Source organism: Lucilia sericata, unplaced genomic scaffold (assembly GCF_015586225.1).
Source record: "Lucilia sericata isolate MDLA Ls3-8-SP2 unplaced genomic scaffold, ASM1558622v1 Contig000747F_arrow, whole genome shotgun sequence".
NCBI lineage: Eukaryota > Metazoa > Arthropoda > Insecta > Diptera > Calliphoridae > Lucilia > Lucilia sericata.
The window spans coordinates 220001-232110 of NW_023994744.1; the positions used below are offsets into that span (position 1 = coordinate 220001).

At 34.4% G+C, this 12110-nt stretch overlaps 3 protein-coding genes across 3 annotated transcripts in view; 1 reads left to right on the top strand and 2 right to left on the bottom strand.

Moving 5' to 3' along the window:
* LOC119607780 (G-patch domain and KOW motifs-containing protein) overlaps nt 1-2528 on the bottom strand; it is a 3267-nt gene extending 739 nt beyond the window's left edge. Inside the window, exons 1-4 of the mRNA XM_037961887.1 lie at nt 2220-2528; nt 1433-2148; nt 377-448; nt 1-150 (exon numbers count right to left, since the gene is read on the bottom strand). The exon at nt 1-150 is cut by the window's left edge and continues 739 nt beyond it. Coding sequence (XP_037817815.1) covers nt 1-150; nt 377-448; nt 1433-2148; nt 2220-2359 — 1078 coding nt within the window. The 5' untranslated portion in view covers nt 2360-2528. The remainder of the gene's footprint in view (nt 151-376; nt 449-1432; nt 2149-2219) is intronic.
* Nucleotides 2529-2714: 186 nt separating this feature from the next.
* LOC119607777 (T-complex protein 1 subunit gamma) lies at nt 2715-7139 on the top strand. The gene is given in 5 exon segments (XM_037961883.1): nt 2715-2906; nt 2969-3030; nt 3155-3654; nt 5707-6685; nt 6688-7139. Coding segments are annotated over 5 exon segments (1632 nt in total). The 5' UTR covers nt 2715-2872; the 3' UTR covers nt 6745-7139.
* A 1365-nt stretch (nt 7140-8504) lies between these two features.
* LOC119607782 (N(6)-adenine-specific methyltransferase METTL4) lies at nt 8505-11799 on the bottom strand. The gene is given in 3 exon segments (XM_037961889.1): nt 8505-8783; nt 8785-8995; nt 8998-11799. Coding segments are annotated over 3 exon segments (1119 nt in total). The 5' UTR covers nt 9677-11799; the 3' UTR covers nt 8505-8554.
* Nucleotides 11800-12110: the final 311 nt, after the last annotated feature.

Consider the following 12110-nt stretch of genomic DNA (forward strand, 5'->3'; position numbering starts at 1 on the left):
TTTCTCTCCTGCGATCTTTTTCATCATCTCTGCTATATTCCCTTCTGCGATCCCTCTCGTCATCTCTCGGATAATCTCTTTTGTTATCATTTTGCCTTTTAATATGTTCCCCTTCATCTCTATTTTTTCCCTTCTGCGATCTTTGTCCTCCTCATATCTATTACGATTTCGATCACTGTTCTTATCGCGATCATTTTCATCTTTATCATAATATTTTTGCTCTCTCTTAATATCTTTATTATCCTCTCGATAATTCTCATATTTTCCATTTCTTTCGTGAGTATCTTTGTTTTTCACGTTCCTGTAATCGTCTTCAGCGTAGTCTTTTATTTCTTTTTTGATTTTCTTTTCATATTTTTACTCGATCATATCCTTTTCGTCTTATCCAAAATAATTTGACCATGTTCATTTTCCTTCCTTTTGTATTCTTCATATTTTGGAGGTGTCCCTAGGGGAAAAATAAGTAAGTAAGTAAGTAATGTAAGTAAGTAAGTAGTATAAGTAAGTAAGTAAGTAAGTAAGTACAGTACGTAAGTCGTCAGTACGTACGTCAGTAATTAAGTCCGACCGTAAGTAAGTCAGTACATAAGTAAGTACAGTACGTAGTCCGTCCGTTACGTAAGTGAGTCAGTCCTTCCGTCCGTCCGGTCCGTAGTCAGTACGTCAGTCAGTCAGTCAGTCGTCGTCCGTCCGTCCGTAAGTCCGTCCGTCGTCAGTCAGTCCTCCGTAGTCCGTCCGTCCGTCCTTCGTCCGTCCGATCCGTCCGTCCGTCCGTCCGTCCGTACCGTACGGTCCGTCAGTCCGTGCCGTACGTCCCTCAGTCAGTCCGTCCGTCCGTCCGTCTCGTCGATCCGTCGTCCGTCCGTCGTCCGTCCCGTCACCGTCATTCCAGTCCTCCGGTCCGTCCGTCTTCCGTCCCGTAGTCCTCCAGTCGTCCGGTCCGTCCTCCGTCCGTCCGTCCGTCCGTCGTCCGTCGTCGTCGTCCGTCCGTCCGTCCGTCCGTCCGTCCGTCGTCCGTCCGTCCGTCCGTCCGTCGTCCGTCCGTCCGTCCGTCCGTCCGTCCGTCCGTCCGTCCGTCCCGTCCGGTCGTCGTCCGTCCGTCGTCCGTCCGTCCGTCCGTCCGTAGTCCGTCGTCCGTACGTCCGTCCGTCCGGCTCGTCCGTCCGTCCGTCCGTCCGTCCGTCTCGTCCGTCCGTCCGTCCGTCCGTCCGTCCGTACGTCCGTCGTCCGTCCGGCCCGGCCAGTTCCGTCCTCGCCCTCCCTTCTTTTGGTCCTTTTTCTCTTTTCGTCCGTCTCTCCTTTCGTCTCCCCTGTCGCCTCTCCCGTTGCCTTCTCTCTTGTCTCTCGTCTTTGAAGCCTAACCAGTACTACATACTTTTATTATAATTTAGTACTGTTGCAAAATTTGGAATATGATTAGTTATCTACTCACTTATACATTTTCCATATTGAGCATACTCCTTCTTCGACACCGGCTGGCAAAGAAACTCATTAAACGCTTCCTTAGCACCACCTATCGCCATTTTGACAATAACCCTACCAGCATGATCATCGAAACCTTCGATTTGCCCATACAGATCTTTATGTTTACCACCCAAAATTCGCACATAAGCATTACGTTTAACCTCCAACACTTCATTAGCTTCGGGCGCCACTAAAAGAGGTTTTTTAGTTAAAGCTTTATCCGCACCCAGACCCATACCTTTTGGTCTTACCATAGGTGTATCGTCGATGGGTAGAGAACCTTTTTTGTTTTTGGTAGCTGGTGGTTCGCTCCAACCCATGCCGCGTAACATAGCTTTGCCGAAATCTTGTATGGGTATGGAATCATAATCATCTAAAGTGGATTCTTTAGCGCCGTCTAAAGGCAAATCCTCAGGTTTTACAACGGGTAAAACTAAATTATTGTTTGAGGTAGCAGCATCATTCTTTTGAACGTCAGCTAAAAGTTCTCTGGCGGCGCGTTTTTCTATATCTTCGGGACCTTCATTGCTAATAGGGGCTGTAACATATTTCTTCTCTGTACTTTCTTCCGTCTCTTCTTCTCCCAGCAAAACTGCCCGTCTTTTTATTAAACTGGCCAGGGCAGCCGAAGTTTTATGGGATTCCTTTAAAGGTATTATTAAAGGCAGTTCCTCTGGTTTTTCTCTGTTTTTATAAGTAATGAAATAAAATTTATTTAATATTATTATTTTTGAAATTTTCTTGTTTTTACTCACTCAACTAATTTAATTTCTTGTCCTTCCAAGCATTTTATCAATTCCACTTTGGTTTCCTTTTGAACATTCTCTTTAATGGGCAATAAATTTAGTTTTTTATTAATTTTACTAAAACCAAATGATATCTTTTTGGGCTCCATATTGTAATAAATAAAAACTTTACGAAATTTTTTAAAATTTAAACATTTATCATAAAAATTATTAAAAAATAAATGCTACAAAACGTTTATAAACAAATATGTATTGCCTCGGCAAAGGCAAATTTAGTAAGGTTACAGCCGTGGCAATATTTTCGTGTTGTTTTTGACATTTCCGTGTTATTGAGAATATTTTTTATTTATGTAATTTGACATTTTAGAGCTCATAATTTGTGTCTCTCTTTGCGGTTGACAATATCTTCTGTAAATTCTTTTTAAATACAGCTGTGTGTCATACTTGTTTTTTTTTCTAAAGTTGCCATATCGTTGTAGTTTCGCAAGAGTATTCTGGAAGTGTCAAAATTACTGTTCATGTAAACATAACCTCAAAACACTCACGTCATTTTAAAACATTTTTTTTTTCGCCAAAGAGGGGTGCCCAAGAGCAGATCACATACAAAGCACGAGTTATTCTTATTGTTTTAATTGAATTTTTCAAATAAATTTAAAATAAAAATGTTTGGTGGACAACAACCCATATTGGTTTTAAGTAAGTTTTTCGAAAATTTCATGGAAAACTTAAGAAATTTAAGCATTTTCTTTCTTTGTTAGGCCAAAATACTAAAAGAGAGTCTGGCCGTAAAGTGCAGCTGGAGAATATAAATGCCGGAAAGGTAAGTGTGTGCGAGTATGTGTGGGTTTTCTTCTTGCCATTGTGACTCATATAATAAAAGAAGCCCTATTATTAATAGGCCGACCATCTGTTACATTGTTAAATGTTTTTTTCCGAATTCTTAGGCCATTGCCGATGTCATCCGTACCTGCTTGGGTCCTCAGGCCATGTTAAAAATGTTGATGGATCCCATGGGTGGTATTGTCATGACTAACGATGGTAACGCCATATTGCGTGAAATTACCGTACAACATCCAGCTGCCAAGAGTATGATCGAAATTGCTCGTACTCAAGATGAAGAAGTTGGTGATGGTACCACTTCGGTCATTGTTTTGGCCGGCGAAATGTTGGCTGCTGCCGAACCTTTCCTACAACAACAAATCCATCCTACTGTCATTATTAGAGCTTATCGTGAGGCATTAGAGGATATTGTTAAGCACCTGCAAAGCGATTTGAGTGTGCCTTTGGATTGTAACAATAGGGAAAAAATGGCTGAAGTGGTGAAAGCTTGTGTCGGTACTAAGTTCATTGGTAAATGGTCTGAGATGGCTGTAAAGATTGCCTTGGATGCTGTACAGACTGTTACATTGAACGAGAATGGTCGTTTGGAAGTTGATATTAAGCGGTGAGTTGAATAGTGAAATTTTAAAGAAAACGTGTTTTTTAGAGAAGAAATGAATATAGGGTAAATGTACCAATAGTCGGCAGTTTAACTTTTTTCTCTTTTTCAAACTATCCCCCTAAAGAGTCGGAAAATGTTATTACGATGATTTTTAGTTATTTCAATTATGTGTTTAGTTAAGTTTTAGATCCATTTAACTTTTTGAAAAAACAAATAACTAGTTTTTAGTAATTTGTAAATTTTGTTAAAAACTCCACATTTTCCAATAGTCGGCACCAGTGTTCCTAAGTTCGACAAAAAATGTCCCTATAGTCGGCAGTAGATTTTTTGTTTGAAAAAAGCATATTTATTTATAGAAAAAAGTGATATATACACAATTTTCCAAAGAAAATATTTAATTAAATTTTTTCTATAGAAATAACTGTAATAATATCGTTTTTTCTGTAGAAAAATATGTTATAAACATAATTATAATTGTAATAAGTATACATAATAACATTTTTTTCTATAGAAAAAGAGTTATGCATGCAATTTTCTATACAATATTATATTTTTTGTTAGAGAAAAAAGTAATTTTTATAGGGAAAAGTGTTATATGTACTGTTTTTAAAGAAAATCTTTTATAAAAATATGCAATTTCCCATAGGAAAAAAATTAAACATAAGTTTCGTAGAGGATATTATAATAAGAACACTTTTCTATAGAAAAATTGTCATACTAGGAATTTTCTATAGAAAAAAATTGTTATACTCATAATTTTTTTGTAAAAAAACAGTTAAGAAGCAATTTTGTTAGAAAAAATGTCTATATGCAAAATTTTTAATAGAAAAAAAACTGTTATACACATTTTTTTGTATAGAAAATTATATTCTGTAGTAGAAAATTGTAATCTTCTATAGAAAAAGCTATTATAGAAGTAATTTTCTATAGAAAAAAAGGGTATACACACAATTTTTCATAGAGAAAACTGATATACACATAATTTTTTTGTATCAAAGATTGTTATACATAAAATTTTCTATAGAAAAAAATTGTATACACATAATTCTCTATAGAAACAAATGTTGTACAATCAAGGAAATTGTAATATACATAAATTTTTATAGAGAAAAGAGTTATACATACATTTTTTTTTGCAAAAATAACTGTTATACGTATAATTTTTGAAGAGAAAATTGTTATATAGAAATTTTTCATAGTAATATACCCAATTTTTCTATAGAGAAATAATAAATTTTAGAGTGCCGACTATAGAATACGTATAATCGAACTTAATACCCAGTAGTCGGCACCCCTATGCCGACAATAAGAATTCATAAAAAATTGTGTTCCTAATGGCGGCAGCGATTAAAATTACAAAAAAATATATTTTTAACTAACTTTTTCACTTTAAATTGAATATTTCAACTGTTTTCTTTCATTTAAATCAATTTTTGTCAAATAAATCATTTAATTTCATATAAATATTCACTTGTTTAAGGTGGCACTAAAACTAAATTTTTTTTAAGAAAACTGACAGTACTACAAATGCTGCAAAGCTGTCACTAAATAACGTCAAATATAGAGGAAATTAGTAATCCTACTTAAATTTACTCATTTCATAAAGCAAAAAGACCATATTTTCTATGAAATATAGATCAAACCTTAATAAATTTGTACAGCTTTTCTTATTTATTTACATTTTTATGTAAATGATGCCGACTACTGGGTGATGCCGACATTAGGTGCATTTACCCTACAAGTTTTTTTTAATTGAAAATGTAAAATAGTTTTTCTATAGAAAGTATTGTGTAAAAATGTTTTTTAGGAAATCTTGTGTTTTAAAGTTTTTCTGTAGAATTGTATAACAGTTTTATTCTATAGAAAATCGAAAAAAAGTTTATGGATAATATTGTGTATAACAGATTTTTCAATAAAATTTATAACAATTTTTTCTATTGAAATTATTGTGTATTAAAAATTTTGCAACTTTTCACATAAAAACTTTTGTATATAACATTTGTATAACAGTTATTGAGATGATCTTGTAATGAAATCGTTTCTCTTCCCTTTCAGTTATGCTAAAGTTGAGAAAATTCCCGGTGGTTCCATCGATGAATCTTGCGTCTTGAAGGGTGTTATGATCAACAAGGATGTTACCCATCCCAAAATGCGTCGTCATATTGTTAATCCACGCATTGTCCTTCTCGACTGTTCGTTGGAATACAAAAAGGGTGAAAGCCAGACCAATGTTGAGATTATTGGCGAGCAAGATTTCACACGCATGTTGCAAATCGAAGAAGAGTTCGTACAGCGTATTTGTGCCGATATTATTGCTGTCAAACCCGATATTGTTTTCACCGAAAAGGGTGTTTCCGATTTGGCTCAACACTATCTGTTGAAGGCTGGTATTACAGCTATTCGTCGTTTGCGTAAAACCGACAACTTGCGTATTGCTCGTGCTTGTGGTGCCACAATTGTTAATCGTACCGAAGAGTTGACTGAAAAGGATGTTGGCACTGGTGCTGGCCTCTTTGAAATCAAGAAATTCGGTGATGAATACTTCACTTTCATTACAGAGTGCAAGGATCCTAAGGCCTGTACTATTTTGTTGAGAGGTGCTTCCAAGGATATTTTGAATGAAACTGAACGTAATTTACAAGATGCCTTACATGTGGCACGTAATTTAGTTTTGGAGCCACGTTTGGTAGCTGGTGGTGGTGCCATTGAAATGGCTTTGTCACAACTCTTGACTCGCAAACAATTGAAGGGTCCCTATACCGCTGTAGCAGAAGCTTTGGAAATCATTCCTCGTACTTTGGCTCAAAATTGTGGTGCCAATACCATTCGCACCTTGACTGCCTTGAGAGCTAAACATGCCTCCCACTCCGGTGAGGGTGTATGCGCCTGGGGTATTGATGGTGAATCGGGTGAAATTGTTGACATGAACGTTAAGGGCATCTGGGAGCCATTGGCTGTTAAAATGCAAACCTATAAGACCGCCGTTGAAACTGCCATTCTTTTGCTGCGTATCGATGATATTGTTTCCGGTTCCAGAAGAAGGGTGATGGCATTACTAATCCCGCTGCTGCTGCTGCCGGTGGTGAACAATAAACATCTACAATTTGTTCTTACTTATGTATTAAATCATATATTTTTTTCTTTTGCTCTAATTTATCGTTTAATATTAATTTCTTCTTATTTCTTTCTTTAAAACACAATTGAAACAAAAACAAAAAAATTATCAAACAAAAAATCACCCTGCATTTAATGAGAAAAACTATTGTAAACGTTTAAGAAACTGTGTTTCTAACGTTAAAGCCGTTAAAATTAAATTGAAAGGCTTTAAACAAATTCACCATACACACACCCACTTTTCTTTTAATCTTATTTTTTTTTTGTTAAACTCTATTTACTCGTCGCTTAAGCTTGTGTTCTCTCATTAACATTTATATAATGGAAATAATAAAACAAAAAAACAAAAATTTACAAGAAAGTGAAAAAACAAATTGCTTGTTTTATATTTATAATCTAGAATATAGATTGATTTATAGTCTCGACTCATCTATAGATTGGCCTAATGTTTGAACTATAGATTGGTCTATAGTTGAGACTATAGTTTGTAGTCTACTATAGATTGTCCAGATTCTCTACTGTAGATTGTTCACATTCTGTACTGTAGATTGTCCATATTCTGTACTATAGATTGTCCATATTCTATACTGCAGATTGTCCTTATTTTCTACTGAAGATATTCTTTATTATCTACAATAGGTTGTCTATAGTGGAGACTATGACTAATCAACTATAGTTAGTCTAGCGACTATATTCTCTACTATATACAGATTGTCTATAGTCTCGACTATAGATTGTCTATAGTCTCGACTATAGATTGTCTATAGTCTCGACTATAGATTGTCTATAGTCTCGACTATAGATTGTCTATAATCTCGACTATAGATTGTCTATAGTCTCGACTATATATTGTCTATAGTCTCGACTATATATTGTCTATAGTCTTGACCATAGATTGTCTATAGTCTCGACTATAGATTGTCTATAGTCTCGACTATAGATTGTCTATAGTCTCGACTATAGATTGTCTATAGTCTCGACTATAGATTGTCTATAGTCTCGACTATAGATTGTTCTAATTCTTAAGTCTCGACTATAGATGTCTATAGTCTCGACTATAGATTGTCTATAATCTCGACTATAGATTGTCTATAGTCTCGACCTATATATTGTCTATAGTCTCGACTATATATTGTCTATAGTCTTGACCATAGATTGTCTATAGTCTCGACTATAGATTGTCTATAGTCTCGACTATAGATTGTCTATAGTCTCGACTATAGATTGTCTATAGTCTCGACTATATATTGTCTATAGTCTCGGACTATATAATTGTCTATATTCTCGACTATATATTGTGTATAGTCTTGACCATAGATTGTCTATAGTCTTGAATATAGATTGTCTATAGTCTTGTTTATAGATAGTCTATAGTCTCGACTATAGATTGTCTATAGTCTCGACTATAGATTGTCTATAGTCTCGACTATAGATTGTCTATAGTCTCTACTATAGACATATAGTCTTGACTATAGATTGTCTGTAGTCTTGACTATAGATTGTCTGTAGTCTTGACTAGAGACTGTCTATAATCTCGACTATAGACTATCTATAATCCCGACAACAGATTAGTCTAAGTCTTGACTATTTGTTGCTCTATAGTCTTGACTATAGTCTGCAGACGCGACAATCGATTAGTCCATAGTCTCGACTATAGGTTTGATATATAATCTAACTATAGTTTCGACAACAGATTGGTTAACTTTAGATTCATTTTAAACAATTTTTTTATTTAAACAATATATTTCTTAAAATAAATCCCGTTTTAATCACACATAAACTATCCTCCTTAAAAGTTATTCGCAATCTTCAGTTCCTTATACAAACGTTGATCCATCAACTTAAGCACCTCCAAACCAATTGAGGTGAATTGAGGCTGTAAATAACGGGCAAAAATTTCCAGACCCTTAAAATTTTTCCCATTAGGTAGAAATTTCTTTAGCCATTCCACCAAAGGTGGCTTATGAGAATGTATAATACTGGGTATACTTATAAGGAAATCTACTTTTCGAATATCCTGTAAATCCAATACATTCCTTTCCCTTATGACAAGTTATATACAACAATTCATAGGGTTGTTTGAAGCCCTCTGCTTTAAGAGGACTTATTAGCTCGCCTAGGGTATTAAGCTTAAACCATTTTACTGTATGAATCAACTGTAAATTCCAACTGGGTAGGAAGTCTTGTTCTAAAGCTTGACGATGTTGAGGTGAATTGGTGCACCATAATAAACCAAGGAGTTGATGTGTATTAGCTGGGCAATGGGCATTTTCTTAAGGGTTTCATTGTCTAGCATTTGATAGGCTAAAGATTGTTTCACCTTTTTTAAACGTTTGATGTATTTATTTAGCCAGGGCATATCCATTATCAATATATCATAACATTCCAGTTCAGGCAGTAATTTGTGTAGTTCCTCAATGTTGTAGTTAAAGAATTTCGTTTTGGGCGGTATAATATAGTTTTGCTGACAGAATTTGGTTGTTTGAAATTCATTTGTTGCATTAGCACCACGAAATTGGGGAAATTCTTGCGTCTGTTCCCATAAACGTGGCAGTTCCTCAAGGTTGTCTGTTGAATTTAAGAAGTTTTGTTGTATTTCCTTGAGAAATGGCCTGCAACCGTAGGTTTCTTGCAGTGTATTTTCAGTTTCCGTTTCCGCTTTTCTTTTGCGATTAAGTTTTTTGATTTGTTTTGCACTTGGGGAAGTTTCCAAAGTAACATTGTTTTGTTTTGGATGAAAGTGGAAAAGTTGTGGTTTTAAGGCATACGATTTTAGTTTGGAGTCCGTGTGTTTGCCGGTAAAAGTTCTTTTATTAATTTGGAATGATTTAAAAAATACAATTCTGTTATCGATGGTAATATTTTGCATTTTTTGTTTGTTTCGATGATGGTTTGAAGCTCTAAAACTCATATGTAGTGTTAAAGGGTTATTTTAGTGTTGTAATTAAGGTGGTTACTTGTTGTGGCACAGAAAAAAATACTCAGTTTATAAATTTAATTCTTTTCAAAAAACACTTAACATTTATAAAAGAAATTATGTATTTTTATGGAAAAATTTTTATATTTGTAGAAAATTTTGGTTGATTATCTGTTTAAATAAGATTAAGCTTTTCTTTTAAACTTTATTATTTTCTTCAACATTCTTAATTATAAAATCTACATATCTTGTTTATTAAAATTATCACTTGCAAACGGTTATACGTTTATTTTTATCCTTATGTGGTATAAAATATAAAATCGGATATAAAGTATTATCCAATTCCAAAGGTATACAATTTAACGAGGAATCAATTTTTAAAATTTTCACCGAATACTTTTCCATTTCATGGGCTATAACCTCTAATACTTGTAAAATGTCGGTATAATCCAAACCCGAATAATATATGGCCAATAGAAGATCTTTTTTAATGGAATAATAGATAAATTTAAACTGTCCGCTATACAAGTTTTAACCAAATTGCCATCGTTTTTATGTGGCCAAGGTTCGGATATATATAGTTCTCCATTGGTTAAAACTATAGGCAAAATAAAGAGTGAGGCCGCAGTTTTGAAAATCCCTTTAAAACAATTTATTTTATTAAGATCTATGCCAAATACTTTGGGTGTTGCTTATATCGCATAATTGTAAGTTTTTTGATGAAATCTTGAGGTTTCCAAGAGGGATTTATAACATCTATATCCTTAAAATCGGCTATAAAATATTCTCTAGGACTGGTTAGTTGTCGAGCAACTTGATAGATTCGATCTATCCATTTTAAATGATGAGGCAAACATGTTTCATTTTGAAAATCCATAAAGGCAATAATAACACAACGATTACTTCTAAGGAAGGCTTCACGCTCAAATACTTTAAATAGTGTTGACAATTTTCCTTTAAATACTGTGGCAGTTAAGAAATCGAGTGTGAAATCCTCTGGTATATTAAGGGTTGATAACGGGTCTTACTTAATTCTAGGTGGTTTTGCTGCAGAAATAATTGCGGATCCTTCAGGTACGACATTATACCATTGATTATGTTTTCCTGTGTATAAGAAACCCATTAAAGGATCTATAAACTTGGTTTTATCATCAGCGGGTATGAGCACTAAACTGGGATAAACTAGAGATTCCTAATTCAAAAGGTATATAATTCTTGGCAGCATTTATATAAACCACTACACATATTATGTGGCTGTAATTGTTCAGCTATAGTTTCATAATTGGGTTCGTAGGGTTCAAATCCAACTCCGTATAATCCTCCAAATTGACAACAAGTAAAACATGCTTAGTATTATTGGTAACCCAATTCCTTGTAGTTATCATAAACACATAATTTAACCAAACTAGAGTATTCCCTTCCGGCAGCGATTGGGATATGAAGAGATTACCTTTTAAAGTTCTTCACATAGATTTGTTAGACTTTCCAACTTTTCTCAGCACTTTCATGTTCATATACTCGTTTTTCGGCATCTATGGCATAAATTGTGGAGAAACCTTTTCCGGACTGCCTATACTGCAGGAAGAAGAAAAAAATCAATTGAATGCCATTTGGGATGCATTACTTCTATGTCCAGCCTATCACCGGCTAGAAATTCTATGCGTTCACCATATTTTAGCGACAAGGCAAACAGTTTATCCAAACATTTCGTGTGATAGGCACATTTTTCCCGGAAATGATTAAAAATATTACCATAGGTTTTGTGATCTCCTGGATTGATGAGCGTTTTAATATTTTTATTTTATTTTGACAATTTTCATGCACATATTTCTCAAAATCTATAGGTTTTAATGGTGGCAGCAAACGTTTGGGTGATGGTCGATAACGTGTTTTAGATGGTCTTCTTAAGTGAACATCACTGAATGAATCACCTTCAAGGGAATTTCATTCACCAAAATGATCTAAATCGTCTGTTTCCATAGCAGCAGCGGTTGAAAATACGTTTGTTGTGGTCTTTTTTAAAAAGATAGATAATGACTCAAATAGATAATTTAGCAATTTAGTTGTTTTATTCGTAAAACAGAAAATGTAAACATTAATGGCCCAGCTGATAGCTGTCAAATTAATTTGTGTGTTTGTTGTTATCACAAAAACAGTTTGATGAAAAGCTTTTTGTTTTGATTTTATGCAAAATTGTTTGCGTACTTTGAGAGAAGCTGGCGAGAGAGAGGAGTTTAATGACGAAATTCATACACCGAGAAATATTTATGTACCTATCCATTTATTTATCTATCCATTCTATCTATCTATCTATCTATCTATCTATCTATCTATCTATCTATCTATCTATCTATCTATCTATCTATCTATCTATCTATCTATCTATCTATCTATCTATCTATCTATCTATCTATCTATCTATCTATCT